Below are 22,617 nucleotides of genomic sequence, written 5' to 3' on the forward strand. Positions count from 1 at the left end.
CAGGAGTGAGGGGGAGACCGAGGTTCCCCAGACGCCCGAAGTATTGCCTCAGGACTTGGATGGTTTCTTGAGGGAACACCAGGTTGGGGACCTAGGCTGTCCTGTTAGTCCACTTGAGGAAGATCTCCTAGTGAGTAGAGGACCTGGAGTGTCTGTAAACAGAGCTCCTGTGGGGTTCTAGATGCTGGCAGTACCGCTCCGGTAGGGAGGGTACAGGAGTCCAGAGTGAGGAGTGATTGGGGGAGTTCCCCAGTGGCTGGACCAGTGGGTCAGGGACTACCCAGTTGGGCTAGGTTCCCGTGTAGTGACCATGGTGACACCACTTCTGGTCTGGGGGATCTTCGCGCACTGTCAGGTGGACAGGGAGCGGGAGATCTGCGCCAGACAGACAGTCACACAACACATGGGCCATGTGTCAGCCTCAGGGGGATTGTGTGTGAGTCCCCAGAAGTCCTGGAGTGCCAGGCAATTGTTCCACCGAAGGTTTTAGACCAGAGGTTGGAAGGCCAGGTTCAGGATCAGCCTGACCTGAAGGGTAGGACGACTGTAACCAGTGTCCTGACCGGTTCTTCGTCCAGAGGAACTTCTCCAGGTGGGAGAGGGCAGACCTCTGGAAGGGGGTGCAGAGGGTGGGAGAGCCCACCTCTGACCCCGGTGCAACCTGAGTGGATAAGTCCTGGGTTGGAATGGCGTTCTAGGGGTACCCCTCGCAGAGGGAGGAGGAACCCTAGGAGAAGAGGTAGGGGGAGGAGAGCCTTCCCCGAGACTCCTGGTCCGCCTGAGGTTGTAGGCCCTAGGCTGGAGTACCAGTGGCTGTCTAGTCCTGTCTTGCAGACAGGAAGAGTGGAAAATGGCTCCTATGTGCCAGGGGTTACTACCCCCCGCTCTGCGAATTGGCATGGACCAGTGGCACCTGGGTGGCCCAGGGCCTGGTCCTGGCCGCGGACAACTTGGGAGTACCAGTGGGGTAGCCCAGTTGGTCCAGACAGTGTGTTTAGAAGGAATCCCATGGGTTCACCGTGGCGTAGAACAGGAGGGTGTCCCTGCAGTTGTGGGCCCGCGTCCGTGTTCTATCGCCCCAAGCAGGGAAGTCCATCACGGTGGTGATTGGTCTCCCCTGCGTTTTGGCTGGAAGGGGGTTATGTTGGACTTTGGCCCTTAGGGCAGGTTCACCCCTAGACTTTTTGCTTGAAATGGTGACCTGGAGATGGTGATTTTGGGATTCTGCGCACTTTCACTGTGTCCCAGGGGAAAGTGCGTGCGCACTCTGAGTGCATGTGCTGAGCTAGGCCTGCCCACCCATAGGAATGCATGGGGAATGTATGTGTCCCTGGCAGTTCCTGATGCGTGGGGTGTACAGGCTTGAGTCTGGTATGTGTGAACTCGTGAGAGTGAATGCTGCGAGATGGTGTATGCAGCATGTATGTGTCTAGTAGCGAAGCGCCATTTCTAGACATGGCTGTACGTGTGCTGTGAGGGTGCTGGCGTGTGATTGGCTGGAGCTGGCTGGCATGCCAGGCTCCAGGAAGTCTGGATGGGTCTGCCCGGTGGTGAGTGGGAGATTAGCATGAGTGATGTGTGGGAGGAGTGTACCTGTGTCCTGGATGGGCTGGGTTTTCCCCACACAATGCTGGCTCCGCCCCCCTGTGGTGTGTCTAATGACCCAAGCCCTGCCAGTGAATAGAGAGGGTGGTTGAGGTAAACAAAGTACTCAAGAACCAGCTGCGACTGGTTCCGCCCCCACTCTGCACCCTTGAACAAAGGAATGCACTGTATAAAAATGGGGCTGTGTCCCCACTGAAGTTGTTCTCTTCCAGGATCCTGAGGGGGCTGTTGCTGCTGCTGGGCCAGAGGACCGCCACTTGGGGTGTCTCCCTGCCTGGAGACCCAGTGTGCTGGCTCTGGGCCCAGCCTTGTCCCCCCTGCCTGCCCAAGGACTGCTGGGAATCTGCCCTGCTTGCTGAGGGCACCTGAGAGCGCTTTATTTTGAATTATAGCGCTTGGAGCGCTGTGATTATCTGCCTAGCGCTTGGGAGCGCGCCAATTGCTGTGCAGGTGCCCACCCTGCTCGTGGTGGCCAGATCGAGTGCCCACCTCGATTGGAGTGTTTATTTAAGAAAGCCGGTGCCCACCCGGCATTGCCCCGGTGATTTGCCGCTGTTTCTGGAATTTAACTCGAGGGAGCCCGGTAAACTCACCCCCCGCCTGGAAGTGCCGAAAACGGGCCGCCGCGCTGCCCGCGACGACCCGGAAGTGGTTGGCCGGCCGGCCAATCAGGGAGCTCGCCGACGGAAGTCCCGCCCCCGCAGCCGCGACCCGGAAGTCAGGCAGGCCGGGGGCAGGACAGAGTGAAGCCAGAAGCCGGCGTCTTTCCGTGTCACCCCAGGCTCCCAAAGCGAGGGAGAGCCCAGGAGAGAGCGGGGAGGAGTGCTGCAGGGAGCGAGGCTCCCGTGTGAAGAGGAGAGCCCCGCCCGTCCGGAGGAGAGCCTCGGGACCAGAGGGAGAGACCCGCCTTCGCTGGAACCCAGCGCGAAGCCGGTGAGTGTGGCAGTGCTGGAGGGAGGGGCGCCGGGACACATTGTCGGTGTCCGCCCCCCCCCCCTCTTTCTCGTAGCGCGAGATAGCGCTACAGTGCGGAGTGAAGCCACGAGGGCTTCAAGAGAGCATATCTTTGTTTTGAGCCTGAGGGCTCAGGGGGCACCTTAGTGTTGGAGCAACGAGAGGCTCCAAAGCGCCGCAGTGGTTTGGCGAGCCAGAGAGGCTCAGAGCGCCCGAAGTGTTCCTGGGTCCCCAGAGAAGGACCCCACAGCCCAGCGAGGCTGCACCTTTGTTGCTGGAGCCCTGAGAGGCTCAGCAGTACCCTTATTTGTTTAAGAGCCCAGAGAGGCTCTGAGGGTGCCATTCCCTCGTGGTGGAGCCCAGAGAGGCTCCAGCCCTTCTGCATTGCGAGCCCCAGAGAGGCTCGAGTGCCCATTCTGTGGAAGAGCCTGAGAGAGGCTCAGGAGGGCCATTTCTTTTCTGGAGCCCAGAGAGGCTCCGCAGTGCCACAGTGGTGGTTCTTGAGCCCAGAGAGGCTCCAACGTTGCCCTAACTTTCCCTACACCAGTTGCCCAGCACTTTGTGGGCAACTGCTACGTTTAGGCCCTGACATTGGGACACAGGGACAGTCACAGGTGGTGACTTACGTGAGTTTGGCGCAATTGTACTTTCTATGCACCTCTGAATGTATTGTTTATGCGTCATGTGCCTTTACACCTCTGAATGAATGTTATGCATTGCATCATGTGTTTTCCTCTTACACCCCTACAGGTATTGTAATACATAGGTGGTTGTTTTCTCCCTAGTACAGGTGGTGCTAGTGAGATCCTGGTTACCAGTAATTACTGGTTGTGCGCTCTATTGTTATATTGTGTGCTATTTTGTGCTAAAGTAATTTTACTTTCTGAAAGTGCTACTTCTGATTCCTGACAGTGGTCCAGGTGGCCCTGTCTTGTACATATCCCCTGTAAATTCTGCCCGTGCCTCTGGCACATTGTAAAGTGTTTGTTTTATCTAATGTGTTTTGGTGTAATACAAAGGCTATTTTTATATAACCTTGTGTGGAGTTTCCTTTGTGGTGGGCCCTGGGAGTTGTTGCTGGGGTGCATGCGCAAATACTTAACTTACATCGCCTCCAAGTTTAGCCTTGCTGCTCGCGCCACGTTACCTAGAGGGTGAGTAGGGGTTATCTTGGCGTGTAACTCCCTTGCCCTGACTTGGGTGTGGTGGTCTCTGACTGACTTTGGCGAAAGCCCTGGCCAGCCGGGGATCCCATTTCCAACAGCCACTCACTGATTCATAGATCAATACACACATCCACTCAGTCACCCATACTGCCACTCATACACCCACTCACTCACTAATACAGCCACTGACATATATACTCATATACCCATGCAGCCACTCACACACTGAGTCAGTCATTCATAGGGCTACTCACTCACCCATTCAGTCAATTACACAACCACTTACCCACCCATACAGTTACACACACACACACACACACACACACACACTCACCTCCTCATACAGACACTATCACATACCCACTCATCTATGGAGTCACTGAAACAATCACATACTCATCCATACAGCCACTCTCACATTTACTCACTCACCCATACAGTCACTTACATACCCCATCACTGAGCTATACTGCCTTTCACATAATCTGTTACTCAACCATATACCACTGCTACATGCACTCACTCACCAACACAGCCATAAACACACTCACTCACCCATACAGCCCCTCACATATGTACTCACTAACCCATACAGACACTGACTTATCCAGTTACTCATCTATAGAGGCAGTCACAAATCCCCTCACCCATCCACAAAGACACTCAGAAACCCACAGAAATACTCATACAACTAATTACACACCCACACAGTCACTTATACACCAACTGACAGACAGATACAGACATTCACACAGCCAGTCACTCACCTATACATTCACTGAGACACCTAATCACTCACTTATAAAGTTAATCACACACCGACTGAATCATCCAATCAGGCACTCGTACACCCACTAATTCACCAATACACCTTGGTATACATATTTAACACTCATACATGTTTTAAAACACTTAGTCACTGGATGATTTCATCAGTGATGTAATTTGAGATGTCATTATTGATGTCACTGACCATGTTATGAGTGATGTAATATGTGAGGTCATAAGCAGTTCATTGCAGTGGCGCAAGTTATAACTAGTTCACTGACTATAGTGGCTGAATGTCTCTGGTTTTGTATGAGTGAAACATCAAAAAATTAAAGGCCTGAAACGTAACCTGGACAGATTTAGTCACGAATGGGCATACCCATATACAGAGGACCAACACTACCAACAAGGGCAAGAACAGAACGCAGCACCTCAGGGCCAAAGAGGAGGGAGACGGCAAGGTAGAAGGGCACCTAATAACTGGTCCTTCGGGAACACTGTGAGGAAGAGGATTCAAGTGCGCAACCAAACTCATCAAACCAGAGGGTTAGATTTGATGCTAACGAAAGAACCAACGAAGACCTAGGAGCACTGTTTAGGGTTTTTTTAGGTCAATAGAATCAGCACCCACACAATACACGAGGGGCAAACAACAAGGGCAAAGGACGAGGCCGAAGGCGACAGAACTCCAACACGACATGGCAAATGTTCTCACCACGACAGACACGCAGTCGAGGCAGGGGCCCGCTACAACTATAAGATCAGAGACCATAGTGGTAAATCTATCAGAACATTTATTGAGCCAAGACAAATTGAGCGTCCTTAATAAGGGATTAGGATTCGTGCCTACCCCCAGACATGACAGTTTCCAACTCAGAGGAGAGATCCACGGCATGATGAGGAGGATTAAACTGAGGAAATTTTTCCAGGGGAAGGAACAAGATTAATCAAACCTACAATCCTTGTTCTCCACAAATTTGAGACGTCCGTCTACCTTCTGTCCCCCAAACAACGCAATAGGCCCAGAGGTACAAGTCTTCGAACAGAAAATACTACAAGATATCAACACACTGGAACAAAAGACCATGAGGACACCCCAGACAAATATGAACAAAAGGGAGTGGAAAGCCCTCAGAGACCTGGAAAACAATACGGCTATTACCATTAAACCGGTCGATAAGGGTGGGGCGGTAGTGGTCATGGATACAAAAAATTACAACATCGAAGTCCAGCGACTGCTTTGTGATCGCCGCAATTACAAACCCTTAGCTAAGGATCCAACTAAGGAGCTACAGGATATTATCATCAAACTGGTAGCAGAGGCCAAGGAGAAAAAATGGGTGACCTACAAGGAAGCAGAGTTCCTGGTCAATACATCACCAAGGATGCCGGCATTCTACATAGTGCCTAAAATACACAAGGCACAGAGGCCCCCACCGGGACGGCCGATTGTGTCGGGGATACAATCACTATTGGAACCCCTTTCACAATTTTCGGATTTCTTCCTCAGAGAATGCGTGGTCACACAACCGTCTTTTGTTAAAGACACCACAGATGTGTTAAAAATCTTACAAGAAGTTACCTTTGACCAATTGGAAAATTGGCTAGTAACCATAGACATAGAATCTTTGCACACCAGCATCCCCCAGGAGGCGACGCTGGTGGCAGCAGCACCATGGGCGTCCGCAGAAATTTTTCCAGGGGGGGGGCAACATTTTTACTTCATCACCATCCTCCGACATGATTGAGCACAAGTATTAAATAAACAAATAAAAAAATCTAATAAGACAAAGAGCTTAAATAAACAAAGAAACCCATGGGGTGGGAGAAAAATCATGTGAGGCTTCACAGCAGATTACCTTGCAACCACAATGAAACAGAGGAAAAAACTAACAAGCATTGGCATAGCCAATAGGTCTCGCCTTTGGGACCTTATAAGTGTTTAGCCATGCAACACTTGAAGTTGTTGCACCAAGGATATTGTACTAGACAACTAAACACTTTTAAGGTCCCAAATGGGAGACCTATTGGCTATGTCAATGCTGTTTGGTTTTTTTAAATGACAAGCAGTGCTATATGGCTCCGGCTGCCACTTAGTCCACCACATCCCACGTAGATGCTGCAGCAATCTCTGAATGGTTTTAAAACCAATTCAAAAGCTGTCACCAGTGTATGTTAATCCCTATCTCAACTGTGAGACTGCTCTCCTGCTTCCCAATTCTATTAAATACAAATGATGTAAAAAGAACATCCCTTTCTGAGCTGCACGGCTCATCCTACCCACGTTTCATGCGCAGATTTGAAATACTGATGGTTTGGGCTTCCCGGAATTCAACTGGTTGAGAGGTAGACAGGTGTAGAGAGGTAGAGAGAGGTGTAGAGAGGTAGAGAGACAGAGGTAGAGAGAAGTAGAGAGAGAGAGGTAGAGAGAGAGAGGTAGAAAGAGGTAGAGGTAGGGAGAGAGAGAGAGGTAGAGAGAGAGGTAGAGGTATAAAAGTAGAGAGAGGTATAGAGATAGAGGGAGAGGTAGAGAGAGAGAGGTAGCGAGAGAGAGGTAGAGAGAGAGAGAGAGAGAGAGGTAGAGGGAGAGAGGTAGAGGGAGAGAGGTAGAGGGAGAGAGATAGAGAGAGAGGTAGAGAGAGAGGTAGAGGTAGAGAGGTAGAGGTAGAGAGGTGGAGGTAGAGAGAGAGTGGGAGAGGTAGAGAGGGTGAAAGAGGTAAAGAGATAAAGAGGTGGAGAGAGAGGAAGAGAGAGAGAGGTAGAGACAGAGAGGAAGAGAGAGAGGTAGAGAGGTAGAGAGGGGTAGAGAGGGGTAGAGTGGGTAGAGTGAGAGGTAGAGAGAGGTAGAGAGAGAGGTAGAGGTAGTGAGGTAGAGGTAGAGAGAGAGTGGTAGAGGGAGAGGTAGAGAGGGAGAGAGAGAGAGAGAGGTAGAGAGAGGTAGGGAGAAAGAGAGGTAGAGAGGGAGAGGAAGAGAGAGAGGTAGAGAGAGGTAGAGAGGGGTAGAGAGGTATAGAGAGGGTTAGAGAGAGCGGTAGAGAGAGAGGTAGAGATAGGGAGGTAGAGTGAGAGAGGTAGAGGTAAGGAGAGGTAGAGAGGTAGAGAGAGAGGTAGAGAGAGAGGTAGAGAGAGAGGTAGAGGTAGAGAGGTAGAGGTAGAGAGGTAGAGGTAGAGAGGTAGAGAGAGAGAGGGGTAGAGAGAGAGAGAGGTAGAGAGAGGTAGAGAGAGAGGTAGACGTAGAGAGAGAGCAGGAGAGAGAGGGGTAAAGAGGTAGAGGTCGAGAGAGAGAGAGAGTGGTAGAGAGAGAGAGAGGCAGAGAGAGAGAGAGGTAGAGAGAAGTAGAGAGAGAGAGGTAGAGGTAGGGAGAGAGGTAGAGGTAGGGAGAGGGAGAGAGAGAGGTAAGGAGAGAGAGGTAGAGAGAGAGAGAGAGGTAGAGAGAGAGAGAGAGGTAGAGAGAGAGTGGTAGAGAGAGAGTGGTAGAGAGAGAGGTAGAGGTAGAGAGGTAGTGGTAGAGAGGTAGAGAGAGAGAGAGGTAGAGCGAGGTAGAGGTAGAGAGGTAGAGAGATTGAGAGAGAGGTAGAGCGAGAGAGGTAGAGGTAGAGAGAGAGAGGTAGAGAGAGAGAGGTAGAGCGAGAGAGGTGGAGAGAGAGAGGTAGAGAGAGAGGTAGAGAGAGAGAGAGATAGAGAGGGAGAGGTAGAGAGAGAGAGGTAGAGAGAGAGGTAGAGAGAGAGAGAGGTAGATGTAGAGAGGTAGAGGTAGAGAGGTAGAGAGGTAGAGAGAGACAGGTAGAGAGAGAGAGATATCGAGAGGTAGAGAGGTGTAGAGAGAGGTGTAGAGAGAGAGGTAGAGGTAAAGAGAGACATCAAGAGAGAGACGTAGAGAGAGAGGTAGAGAGAGGTAGAGAGAGAGAGAGGTAGAGAGGTAGAGAGAGAGGTAGAGAGAAAGGTAGAGAGAAAGGTAGAGAGAGAGAGGTAGAGAGAGAGAGGTAGAGGTAGAGAGGTAGATTGGAGATCCTAGCATTTCCAGAGCATTAAAGGCACTACTCATTTGTAACGTCATTCCTTTCACTGCACATCCTGCTTTATCTAAATAACTAGGGCCCGGATATACAAAAGGATTTTGTGGTCATAAAGCTTACACTTTGCAGCATCACAGTGGTTGCTACTGCAAAACCCCTTTTTAGAGTTGTGTATAACCTTCATGAATGACAAAAGGGGTTCTGCATCTTACTTCATATTGGAATTTGGAGGGGCAGTGGAAAGGGTGTTATCTTCAAATTGCAATTTACAATGACATATATCAATGGTTTTCAAACGCAATGGAAGTCGCAAACCATTGGTCTGATACCAACACTGAGCTGCAGTTGGTACATGATTCAGAAAAGAAAAGTGAATCATGGCAGGCGACAGTGAGTACAGACAGTGGTCCAGGGGCTACACTCGATGCTGCAATGAACATGAGGGACTGCCCCTTTGGAGCTCAAGGCGTAAACTCTTTAATCCATCTCATATGCAGACCCTTCTGTAATACTAGTGCTTATGGTGCAAAAAACAGGCATATCGTGTGTGGTGCAGACACTTCTGTTCAGTTTTAACTCTTTTTCAGTTGTCAACAAAATATTTTAATTCATATTTTGGTTTCCATTGTTAACTGTTTTTAAATATATCCAATATTTTATTTTAGAAATAATGGATATATTAAAAAACGTATAACAACAGTTAACAATGGAAACCAAAATATGAATTAAAATATTTTGTTGACAACTGAAAAAGAGTTAAAACTGATTATTACCATGGAAAAGAAATTGATGAAACTTTAATGTTCGCTGAAAAGTGCACACATCCATCGGAACAGAAGTGTCTGCACCACACACGATATGGTATACGAAAGGGCACCTAAAGAGTAGGTACCAGGATGTAGTAGCACCAACAAAAGAAAGGAATATAGCTTGAGTATGAATAAATCACGAGTGCACAGAAGGACTTTCCAATTGATCTCGCAAAAAACAGGCAGACACACCCATTGCATCTTTGGGCGAATTGTGTAATTCGGTGCCGGCGTTAATGATGCTTTGATGGTTTTCACCCCTTCCTAGGGCCCCTGGCTGCAGCTCCACTCTTCCTTAGCTTGAAAAATGTGACCCCCACCCGAAATTCGACTCTAGGTGCGCCTCTGCTTCAAGCTGTGGGAGCAGCCAGGCCCGGACCTTCTATCTTGCCCATCAGCATCAGTTTTCCCGCTCATCAAGCAGGACCGTCATTGCAAGCGCTTTCTCACGCTTTTAAAATTGACGGCCCTGCAGACAAACACCACTGTGGGGGCTGTCAATAGTGATGGACCGGTGTTCCGGGGGGGGGCAAGTGCCCCCCCTTGCCCTCCCCTGCGGACGCCCATGAGCAGCGCGCTCCTTGGGGGAATGCGAATGGTTCTATGACACGCCACAATCATTTGTCCTGCAGTGCATAGAGATTGCCCTGGCTAACAACTTTTTTGCGTTCCAAGACCAAATTTATCTTCAAGTGTCTGGGACCTCAATGGGGGCTACATTTGCTCCTAGTTTGGCGTGTATATACGTTGGCCAATTTGAGAGGCACTATGTCAACCACGAAACCAATCTCGTCCAGAGGAACATTGTCCTCTGGAAGAGGTATATCGATGATGTCCTCTGTATTTGGCAGGGTACAGAGAACCGATTGATGGAATTCCTTCACTGGATTAACAGTTTAGATCCAAGTTTAAAATTCACCTGGACCAAGAGCCAAACATCGGCTACATACCTTGTTCTTGATATTCATGTAATAGACAATAAACTTGTCACAGGAGTTCACCAAAAGCCAACTGACAAGAATTCATTATTGCATTACAGATCCTATCACCCTCGGGCTCTACGCGATAACTTACCCGTCGGCCAATTTCTAAGGTATAGCAGAAAGTGTTCCACCACGGAGGACTTCACGGAGCAGGCGCAAGAAGTGGCTGTTAAATTAAGGGAATGAGAATACCCCAAGAAAATCATTCGCTAAGCACAGAAACTGGCGCTGAACACTCCACGAACAGCATTACTGGAACGGACAGTTAAAGAAAGTGCGGAATGTATTCCAGTGATAACAACATTTGGACCTTTGTCAACCCAGGTTCGCCAGATCATTAGACGACATTGGCACCTTTTAAGTACTAAGAACATGACAATGCCGCAACCCAGATTTGCTTTCAAACGGTCAACGAGCTTTCGTGACCGTTTGGTGCACACCCGTCCCAAACCCATACCCAGAGAATCTAACCTTCCCCAAGGACATCATCCTTGTGGGGGGTGTTCGGTATGTGAGCTGACAAAAACCACCAAAACTGTAACTCTGAGGAACAACCGGACATGGTATCTAAACAAATTCAGTAATTGTAACTCCACACACGTAATATACAGAATAACGTGTCCGTGTGATTTGCATTACATTGGTTTAACATCGCGCAAGGTAAAAATCCGAATTCAAGAACATCTAAGTACTTTGCGAGCTGGCAAATTGACCACCAAACTTGTTCAGCATTATAAAACAATGCAACACAGTCCGAGACCATTGCGATGGGCGGTATTGGAAAAAGTACAAGGAGATCAGTTCAACATTGAACGGAAACTGAGCACCAGAGAAGCAAGATGGATATATCAGGAATGTGTGGACCAATAGGGTCTGAATGATTACATTGAATGGAGCAAAGTGACACCTAATCCCTTCCAATAGCCCTGTGTCCAAAGTAAACATAAGTATATGAGAATGGTATATCAGGGACCTACTTACACAAACTAAGGATGCACAATGATATGGAAGTCATACAAATCATAGACAGGCACATTGCAGAGTGCAGCGCGGTATACCCCTGATAGAGAAGTACATTGGTAACTATACCTTAACAGGGATCTGTAGCAATAGCTGCCGGAGTAAAACAAATATTGGCATGAATAAGCGTGATTGATCAGGAACATACAGAATGGTGACGTATAATAGCGTCATGATATGGGGATATTATTTGCCGAGTCCAACACTGAACAGAAATACACAGGCAGTTAATAGCTCTTGACGTTTAAATAAGTGAAATACCATTTACTAACCCGCTACCAGACATGGATATGACAGATATGTCAAGAATAGTAGGGAAACCAAAGACGTGAGAAGAATTATTACATTACAACATATCAAAACGAGAATTCAATACAATATATCAGCTTATAAACACCTTACAAGATGGCGGCTAGAGCGCAGGTCTCAAGGGGGTGGAGCTACGAACGCGGCACGGCGCCCTTCACGCTTACGAACATTCATAAGCACACAACTTCAGAAGCCGGATGCTGCCTAGACAACGCCCGGTTCCCGCCTGTTCTGGTAAGGTCTTAGAACTAGCGAAATGGGTTATAGGGGTGGACTAATAGCGACCGCAATACGCATTAATTAGTGCACCAGCGAAAAGGGCTACTCGATAAAGTTGCAGAGGCGTGTAAAAAACGTGGTAAAAACATTTGTTTTAAAGAAACATTTGATTAAATTTACCATGAAATACGGCGATATTTAAACAAGCCTAGCGAATACATTGCCGCTCCATTGCCTCATGATTCCCCGGAGTGAAGCAACCTAAGAATGCCCCACGGACAGGAGAATATAAATAAACTTTTTTGAATCATTAATCATACATTTCGTGTGTTGCAGAGACTGACGGAAGCGGTTTCCGGGAGCAAAACACACGAATTGGTGATACAGACCATCGAAAGGGAGGTATAGGTATGCCCTCCTACACAGGACAAATGGTAAATGATTTGCTACATGGATAGAGGGGATCCTCTATGTGTGCTCAATTAGGAACACACTTTTTACTGTAGAGTGAGTCAACTTTGGTTAATTATGATTCCAATCAGAGAACGCTGTTGTTGTTTTTTATATTCACAGGAATACCAATGAATGGGTGTAGGGTAAAGTGATATATACAAGCCCTGAAGAAATTGCCGTAAGTTTTCTAATAGGCAATGAAACATGTCGGCATTTTAATATGAGCATACTAGCAGCCAAGAATAAAACAGAGACGGCCAGCGAGTATCAGCTCACTTTTTAACTACCCTAGCACCTTCACTTATTCTTTCTCTTTTGCACCCCACAATTTCTGTTCCGAGTGGTGGCCGCTGATGATGAGAACCTAGGCGGCAGGCGAGTACCTTCCTGCAGAGCCTCCATGGTGTTACTCCCGTGAGGCGACACCACTCCTTTCCTCACGTTTTTCTCACTTTTCTCCTCATCTTACTACTGTGTCTAAACCCCCCCTTCCTGTGCTTCACTCACTAGAAGTGGGTGGCAGGGGAGGTAGAGATAGGTAGAGATAGATGGGTAAACAGCGTTCTCTCTTTTTTAATAATCTAAAGTGGTGAATCTGGTCTAGAAACACTAGCCTGTATAGATGGCAATGTCCCCATCCTAATGGAGATATAGGAGGGTCTGACCAAGGACAATTGTATCACCAAAAGTAACAGGTCTATCATTGTGACAAATGAGTGAAACATCAGCCTAACTATAACATTCCTGTAATCTTTGTTTTTCCAGTGAATTACTAAGATTTTTTTTATTCTTGTTCCTAACTATGATACCTTTGTCACCTCTGTTTTTTTCAGAGAATATATATTTATATATATATAGGGCTCGTCGCCACTGTGTAGTTATGGTTAGTAATCTAATAATAATAACAGCTATAAAAGTGGCATCATTTCACAAATCTACACAAAACATTCCAAAACAAAAGTTCATTAACCTCAGCTTCTTCATGAAAGTGCCAAGTTCATCCAGCAAGTAGGGGCAAAGAAATAGGAGGTGGGTTTGCAAATTTTCTCACGTTAGATCCTATGGGAAACTTTGTTCTCTAATACAAAAAACAACTGAACAAAATTACAAAATTGAAAGAAGATTTGAAATTTCCTCAAAAAGTGTGTTTTTGTTGAAAATCTGTGCTGACATTTTTTGAGAAGTGGCTTGGGTGGGCCTCAAGATGTTAACAAGTTTGATATATCTGGACGGTTTGGTTCCGTGGGAGTTCTGCGGTACTAAAAATACAAAAAAGGACCTTCTCTATGACAGTGGGAGATTGTGCTGCCAATAACCAGTTTGGTATCACACAACTGGTCCGAGTACCATGGCACAAAGAGATTTTATTGGCTGGACGCAATAGAAGAAAATGTTGCAGCTGCCTTTACAGGACTCTTGGACACAGTCCTTGTTTTGTTCAATAGTATTTTCAAAGAGGTATAAGGGAGCAGGATAGGGACACCTCGAACATCAGAAGGACCCAAGAAGTCTTAATAAAAAAAAGTATTCTTGTTGAGTGTACCCCGGTACTCCCACAGGACCCAGCATGGCCCTCCCATGGGGTTCTGTGGTACTCTTGCAGTACCCTCTGATCTAGTTTCCTCTAATGGTATCCAGAGTTGCCCTCCCATGAGGTACTATGGTACTCTCACTATATTTGCTGATCAAGCTTTCAACCCATAATACAAGTACAGTCTGCACAGTACCGCAGTTCCACGGTAGGGAAGCTTGCACTGTGGTACCACAGGAGGACCACAGTACTTAAAAAACTGAAATAAAAAGTAAATATGGCTGCAGGTTTGGCACCTGCCCAAGCTGGCAGTGGTGGTTTAGGGTGCAGGTCATGCAGCAATCTCCCCTCTGTGCAATGCCAAAGGCCACCCGCAGCGGGTGGTTGGCCGGCTGTGGGGTCAGTGAGGAATCTACAATTAAAGACTCTACCAGAAAAGGCATTGCTGCAGATAAGTAACTTGTTCTCTGAGAGGCACTTTTAACTGTGGATTCCTCACTTTAGAATAGATACCAAATAAATACCCTTCTGGAGGCTGGTCTGCAAACTGGCTCAAACCAGGAAATCATGGAGGACTGAATGTGCAAAACGCCCATCCCGATGGACTTGACAGTCCAAGCAGTAGTGTTTCATAAATTTGTGGAGGGAGAGTCACTTAGCAACTTGGCAGACGTCCAGGACTTCTGGGCTAAAACAGTAGTAGCGACTGCAGCCCTGGTGCAATTGTCCCACAAGCCCTCATTAGGCTGCTTCCTAACTTATGCATAGCAGATATTAAAGCAAAGTACAATCCATCAGGAGATGGTTATCCTATTTATGAGAAATATGTTGGTATATTGGTTTGAGTATGCTGGTATCAAACTAGAATTTCAAATGAAACATATTATCTACTCCTTACTGCCTGTGGGTTCCTAAGCGCAAAATAGGCATCAGCTCTATCATCAGACAAAATGCCTTCCCAGGAGGTAGTCGAAGAAAGTGGTAGGGAAAGCTACTTTTTTAGTCCGTTGTCCCCTTTCTGTCCACTTCTAAACCATATCTGTCTGGACATTTGTACACTCTGCCTCCAGTCTTAGCCTTGTTCAAAAGTATCAAACTCCCAAGAACACAATTCAAGAATTAGCCTACCTGAATAACCACAGCAGACAAGTCTGGGCTGCACATTGCACCCACAAATGCTATTCCAAATGCTGGTCCAGTAAATTCAACATTCCTGGTGAAAAAAGAAAACCTATATTGGCATACATGACATAAAAATTCTACAAGCTTATCAAAACAAGTTGGTAATAATATAAGTGAAAAATACTGCATTATGTCATCTAAGAAAATTGCAGGTTCTTCTAGCGAACAGTGTAGGACAGTCCTGATTTTATTAAAGAAAAGGAGACAATTATTATACCTCTAACAAAAAACTACAGAACCTATAATGTATTTCAGTTTGTCAAACAGAAAATGACAACCAAGAACCAATAGGTCATCCTTCATTTAATGGCTAATGACTGCAGGCAAAAACAAGCAAGGGGAGAAAAAGGTTTAGGTTCACTGTGGACTGAGCCTCCTATCTTATATGAAAAAACCTTCGGAGGCACAGGTAGGCAGAGTGAGGCAGAGTGAGGGTGCAGCTTTGACGACTGTGTGTCTACTAGCGCCCCTCCCGTGAAAAGCTCATGGGGCCTTATGTAGGCTCAAAACATATCGTTTAAAAGAAGTATACTGGCTAGGTATTGTATGTTGCATGACAACTTGTGTGTTTCACCTTAATATTCATCAAGTAGACCAAATAGATTATCAAGGAGTGGTGAAAGGAATCAATTTGTTTGGTCCTGAAGAAAAGCCTTAGGGGAAGGCTTGGGAAATGTAGCCCAGGGAGAAAAACACCTAGTATAGTGTAACTTCCTTCCCCCCTTTTTTAACAATACCTGCCACAGGAATTAATAAAGTTTAGGTTCCTCATAGCCAGGTATTTTTTAACCCACACCATTGTTTTGACCCTTCCACCCTCACAATAGTATATGGCAATCACCTCACAAAGTGCTCCCACGTCTTTGTGAGTCATAGCTTGTCCGGTCCAGCAGCAAAAAGAACCTGATGATAAAGCATGCCACCAAGGTACCTTTTGGTTGGTCAGGGTTATTTCAAGACAACTTATTGTTTTCCCCGATTAGAACAACAACTACTGGAAGGATAGTCACTTTTGAAGACTAGGTGGACTTAATTTGTTTTATCAATGACTGCAGGCTCCCTCTCTTTTCTTGATGTGACAAATCTTTGGAAAACATGAATGATTCTAAAAAAAAGTCAACAATAAGATAAGTCCCCAAAAATTCTAAGAACATCCTCCCATGACTTAAGCAGAAGGACCAAAGCAGCAGACCAGGTCATGCACAACAATTCATTAGTTTCACAATTAATGGTGGTGCAAACACTTCTAACACCCGCTGCCATAGGATGCGTAATTTACAAGAATATTAAAACAGAAAAAGAAGGTGCACTCTAAGAAAAGTCAATATCCGAAGTCGTGGCTCCTGTGTTTTAACAGCTGAACGCCGCACACGCCGAAGGTCTGAGAGACGACACCCTACTATAGGTTCGGTATGCTGCATTAAAAGGCTTTGATTGATAGACAAGGAATTGGTTGCTGCTTTGAATCCGGGGAACCTTGAAGCTTGCAACACAAATACGAGCGGTCACCTAGTGGAAAACGAGTTCGGTGCGTTATACATTGTCTTCCCATAACCTGTTTTCAAGCATTCGGTCGGTGTTATCACCTTGGGAAAACGTAATCAGCTGTTAAAACGAACGGAGGCTGACACCTTTTTCAACCGGGTTCCCTATATTACCTGCACAAGACAAAGATCTTCCCAGGAGCCACGGATCGATTAACCTTATTCTGATACATGAGAACGCACCTTCGGCCTACACAGTGCAATACGTGGATCTATGTGGCAGTCTGAAGGGTACTGCCTTTGAAATCGCAAGCTTATTTTCTATTGCCCTGACGAAGTTCCAAAAGGCAAAGAGTGGAACGAAACGCGTTGGCTGTGCCTTTGATGTTTGAACGAAATCTAAAATAAAGAAGAATTTATACAAAAAAGAGCGACTTCGGATATTGACTTTTCTTAGAGTGCACCTTCTTTTTCTGTTTTAATATCCTCCCATGACTGTATATCCATTTGAAGAGTCCATACGTCATCCGTATAGGGTTGTATCTGGTCCACCAATGATCTTGCACTCTTAGCCTGGCATTCGATTTGGGTATCGCACTACAAAACAGAGACATATAATTAGGGCGGGTAGAAAAAAAAAGCATTGGGATAATAATCGCTTCTTTGTCTTTAATAATATCAGGACTCTCTTTCACCATTGTGTAGGAGAATGTGCAATGTCTTTATAAGACAGAGCTTCCTATTATATTTGTTTAAAGCAATTTTACAACAGATGTCGAGGCATGTTCTCTTGATTTGCAGTAGAATGTTTTAAATGTTGATGCCCTAGTTCAAATGCTTAAGAATACCATCTTACCTGGGGCATGCCCAGAACCCTTCAGAAGCCATCACACCCCTCAATGGATGAACTCCAAACTGAACTGTCTCCACATCTAGCTAGAGACATAACATATTCAACCCATTTACTGAAACAGAAGTGGCAGAAATTGGAGCAGAGGGCATAGGCAAAGCTATCAATAAATGAGGAGACTCCATTCATAGATCATTATTTACTTCCAAATATTTCCTAAGACACCTCACTACACAAAGCTTGGGATCTGAGAAAAAATATGGCAAACACATAAAAGCAGAAGAATATTTTGCCTAATATTAATAACATGTTTACCATCTTTGGTAAATTGCTTTCCATCAGCATTTAGAGTTTTAATATCTGAAACTCTCCTAAATTATATGGAACATAGTAACATTACATGTTTGGCAGATAAAAATTTCATTATCAAACCATCATTGTCCACCCAAGATTCAATCAAGTTTAGTACACTTTTGAAATCCCACATAAATGATTATCTCAGTTTGAGGGAATTCGCAAACTTTTATTCCCGGCATCAACCTACTGCTCTCCTATGGGTTTGATGTCGACCTTCTCATGACCCTCAAAGATAGCCAATCTATAGCCATTAATAGTCCTATAAGATTTTTGACCCAGTGCTAGAGAAGCTTAAAAAGTTAAGATCACCCATTATTTCCACGGAAACTGGATTAATATCACTTTCTAGACACCAGTTATACCAAGATCGCCAAGTTGATTTATATGCCTTGAGTGTGCCACAGGCCCATGAAGCATTGATGTAGCTTGAAGCTGCCTCTGAAAGTCCAGGCATGTGTGTGAATGAACTGAAAGTTTCCAAGAAACCAACTGCAATTTCCTTTGGAACACTAGGTTGTGAAGCTGCCTCTGAGGTCTACTGGGCATATGAGGGAAAAGGAGCAGTTGAGTCAGAAAATTTGGGAATAGTAATAACAGGATTGGGTATCATGGTTGAATTTTCCATAGTTGTGTGACAACCACCATCCTTGTCAATGGCGACAAATTTGAGCTAAACACCTGGATATCATTACAAACAGGTTAAAATCAAACTGAATTTCTCCCAACCAGCCTTAAAGAAATGCATTTGTAGTAACTGTTTCCAGTTCAAGTCTCAAGCTGAAAAATCTGGTTAGCTGAGTTGTGAACCTGAAGAGAGCTATACCAAAATATCCAAATATTCTTTTTAGGTAGTCAAAAATGAGGATGTCTAATTTCCAGTAGCTTCTGTTGAATATTTTCCTCAAATATTAATCTGCTTATGTATTGGATTGATCTGGCAAATATTCTGCCTTCTGAAATATATCCTAGTGAAGGCAGTTGTAGGAAAGTGGAGTATTATGCAGTAAGGCTGGTTAGGCTTCACTATGCAATACTTTCACAATGCCCCAAAAATAGGCCCTTTGGATTCCCACCAATAAATCCATAGCTCAGTCCTGGTAGTGTGACACAGATCAGCCAGGCTTTACTAGAGGAGTATTTGTTAAGCATTTCAGAGTACAAACATATACGACAAGAAATCGACATGACTCGAAAGAAATCCAATGCCAATTTAAAAAACAACATAAATTTTAATATAAATTTAGACACCAAAACAGAGACAATCGGATAACTATAACCAGAGTTGTAGATTTCTGAAGGAAAATAAATCAGAGTAAAGCAATACTGCAAAACTTTAACATCACGGTAAATGGTAAAAAGCACTGGTGACAATCGGTCACTTGCAGGTCGAGTTGCGTGGAACCCACAGGGGTAAGGTGATGCGGGTCTCAGGATAGGGCCACAACAGTCAGTTGAATTTTATCTGGCTTGTAGGGCCTGGGTGCAGAGTTGATCTGGCTGTCCCTGTTGCTGAAGCTGGAGTCACAGGGGAGCCGGCTTTACCACTTAGACAGTGCTGGTAAGGAAACAGATGCAAAAAAGCCAATAATGGTGTCACTGAGGTGGTCAGTTGGGGAAACATCCATCACAACGCAGTCATTACATCACACTGCTTTTACAACACAACTGTTGCAACGCAAATGTCTTTACATTGCATGCCAGTACAATGCATTTCACTACAATGCATTCGATTACAATGTATACCATTACAATGCATGCCATTACAACTCATTATAGGGTAAGTATTGGAGAGGTTTTTGTTTTAGGGTGGGTCTGGGTTCTAAGGTAGATGGAATAGTAATTTTTACCCTTACACTATCCAACACTTACTGTACTGTTGCCCTAAAAGCATTATGCATTATAAAGGTATGCATTGTAATTGTATGCGTTGAAATGGATTGTGTTGTAATGGTACTTTTAAAAAATGCGCTTTACTGGCGTGAGTTGTAAAATCATACGATATGATGGTTGTTGCGATGTGAAAACTGCATTGTAAAAGCATGCGTTGTAATTGTTTGCATTGTAACATCATATTTTCGGGCTGTTGAAGGTGCTGCCGAGTTCCTTCATGTTGTACCATCGAGTGAAGGTAATGGTAGCCAGACTGGCCAACAATAACTCTTTGCAGCGATAAGGCCAGCATGAAGGTATGGAGGTCAATGAGAAATTGGTAGGCATTTGAAATGTGCTGGAGGTCATGACTACATTTACCACAATCCACAGAAACATCTACTTTTGGGCAATGGTTTGGAGGGCTCAATCGACAGTGATTCTTTTGTTCCCGGAGTATATTTTTACCTGCAGGCTGCAGAAACTTGTGTCACTAATTTGAGGGAGTCTGTACTTGTCTTTGGGTATAGGGGGAATAAACATACAAAAAGGGCACTTTCTTACATGATCCCCCTACCCCAGATGAAAGGTGATGAACAACTAACCTATATCCTGGGAGTTCTCATCATCTAAGTGGAAAAACCTGGAAAAATCATCTGTATTGGCAAGGCCAGTCCTATGTCTGTGTTCCACTAAAAAGTCTAGACCCTGTAGGGAAAAGACCACCTCAACAATTTGGGGTTTTCTAATCTCATCTACATCAGTCATCTGAGAGGAATATGGTTGGTGTGAACCTTGAAATAAGTCCCAAACAAGTCTGGTCTCAGTTTCTTCAGGGACCGAACCACAGCAATGACTTACATCTCCATGACACTCCTACGCTATACTCTAGGGAGGAGTCACCTGCTGATATAGGCAACTAGTTGATCCTGACCCTCATCATTTGTTTGTGACACTGTCCCAATCCCATGTTTAGAAGCACATGCTTGTACAATAAACTAATTTCCATAGTCTGGTGCATTCAGAACAGGTGCTGAGCAAATAGCCTCTATCAGAGTGCCGGCCAAAGGCCTTTTGGCACCCGGTGTTCCAGATGACCTTCTCAGGCTGCTTATTGTAGGTGAATTCAGTCAGTGGGGCCACAATAGTACCATACCCTTTCACAAACATCCTGTAGCATTCAGTCAAGCTGAGGAAAGCCAAGGTTTGGTCTGAGTCTTGGGAGCATCCCACTCCAGAATGGTCTGGATTTTGGGTTGGAGAGGTTAAACTTGGCCTCCACCTACAAGATGTCACAAGTAAACAACAGAGTGCTGCTCTATCTGGCACTTACTGACCTTGCTTGCTGCAGTTCCTGTGAAACATTCCCTTAGTTGGACCAGGTGACCCTCTCAGGTGGAATAAATACAACAATATTATCCAGATATGCGCACTCAAGTTGTCCATTCAAAAGGCATCACTTTAAATTGAAAGTGGCCTTCAGGGGTTAAAAAGTCTGATCTCTCAATTGTTCCATGTGTTAGTTAAATCTGCCTATACTCTGATGTTAAATCAAAGGTACTCAAACATTTGGCTGCACCAAGCTTATCAAAAATCTCATCTGCTCTTGGTATGGGGTATGCATCAGTTCTAGTTACTGCATCATTTTAACCCCTCTAATCGACTTAAAACCTCATTTTTGGTTTTCCACCCTTTGAGTGAGGTTTTGGGACCAGAACCACTGGGCTAGCCCAGAGACTGCCAGAAAACGCAATCAGCCCTCATTTGGCTGAATTAGCTGCTGTAGGAACGGTGAGTGATTTGCTGTTACAGTCTCTGGAAGAATTGGTTTACTTTGAAGACCGAGCATGTTGCAAACTATTTTACGTAAACATTTAATTTGTGTCCATAACAATGGCTTGCTCTACCATGGAGATTTTATATGACAATCAACTGAAAAGTTGCTGCTAAATAACGTGACTTGTTTGCTGTAATTCATATTTTCTTGAGTTGTGTATGAGAGAGAGAAAGAATCTGGAATTTCTCAGGAGACAGAATGTCAGGGTTATGGAGGAAATAATAATCAATGATTCTTCATCATTTGAAATTAAAAGGACTATTGAAAAGCAGAGTGCTTAATCATTTTCTTTTCTTCTTGCGTCTTCTAACAGGCGTCCTTTGAGTCCTGGGTGTGGTTCAAGGAGATGTAAGGTAGTAATAACAAGATCAGGAAGATAACTCTCTCCTGCATTGCAGTAATAATTCGGAATGGTATAAATAAATATATATATATATATATATATATACATATATATATATATATATATATATATATATATATATATATATATATATATATATATATATATATATATATTACCTACTGGCGGTAGCCAGTAGGTAGTTATAGTTAGGACCTAGTTTCCATAGGAAATCCTCAACATTCTATTTGGATTAACTTTGGCCCTGGTGGATGAATCTTTGCGAATTTCTCAAAGAAGATGGCTCGGTCCGCTGCGCTCCTTCCCTGAAAGTTTGGGGGGGATTGGTGAAGTGGGGGCTGAGATAAAAGGGGGGTCCCAAAACGTGTTTTCTCCATGTTATTTTCCATAGGACGTTTAGACACGGCTACAGGTCGAACGGCTGAATGGATTTATAAGAAATTTGGCAAAACTGTAGAGTCCGGCTCGCAGATTACGATTTTTTTGGAATGGTGTAAATCCGTTCAGTAGTTGATGAGAAAATTAAAGTTAAAGTCAATTATATATCTGTAAGCGCGGACGGGTGCGCGCACTCAAGCGGCTGCGCGCGAGCGGAATTTTATTTTGCTGCGTGACGTCTGTTAACGTTCGATTAGAAGGAAATCAGGAAGTGTTGACCGCCATTTTGTCACTGCGAGTAAATATATTGTCATTTCAAAGCGTTGGAACATGGAAAGGGGAGAAGGTAGAGATTGTTTTGCTGCATAGGTTCTCTCAGGATGTGCAGTAAGGCCCTTAAACGCGAAAATATATATATATATTTTTTTTTAAGTTGCGGGGTGCACGCACCCGGGCGTGCACA

General features: G+C 45.1%; 1 protein-coding gene across 3 annotated transcripts in view; it reads right to left on the minus strand.

The window, feature by feature from the left end:
- The window catches only part of LOC144791743 (zinc metalloproteinase-disintegrin-like lachestatin-1), a 4,387,327-nt gene that overhangs the window by 2,186,249 nt on the left and 2,178,461 nt on the right, over window positions 1–22,617 (minus strand). For all 3 annotated transcript variants that reach the window (XM_078666511.1, XM_078666510.1, XM_078666512.1), the window contains one exon: window positions 14,962–15,046. In XM_078666511.1, coding sequence (XP_078522637.1) covers window positions 14,962–15,046 — 85 coding nt within the window. The remainder of the gene's footprint in view (window positions 1–14,961; window positions 15,047–22,617) is intronic.

This window comes from Lissotriton helveticus, chromosome 11 (genome assembly GCF_964261635.1).
Source record: "Lissotriton helveticus chromosome 11, aLisHel1.1, whole genome shotgun sequence".
In the NCBI taxonomy this organism is placed as follows: domain Eukaryota; kingdom Metazoa; phylum Chordata; class Amphibia; order Caudata; family Salamandridae; genus Lissotriton; species Lissotriton helveticus.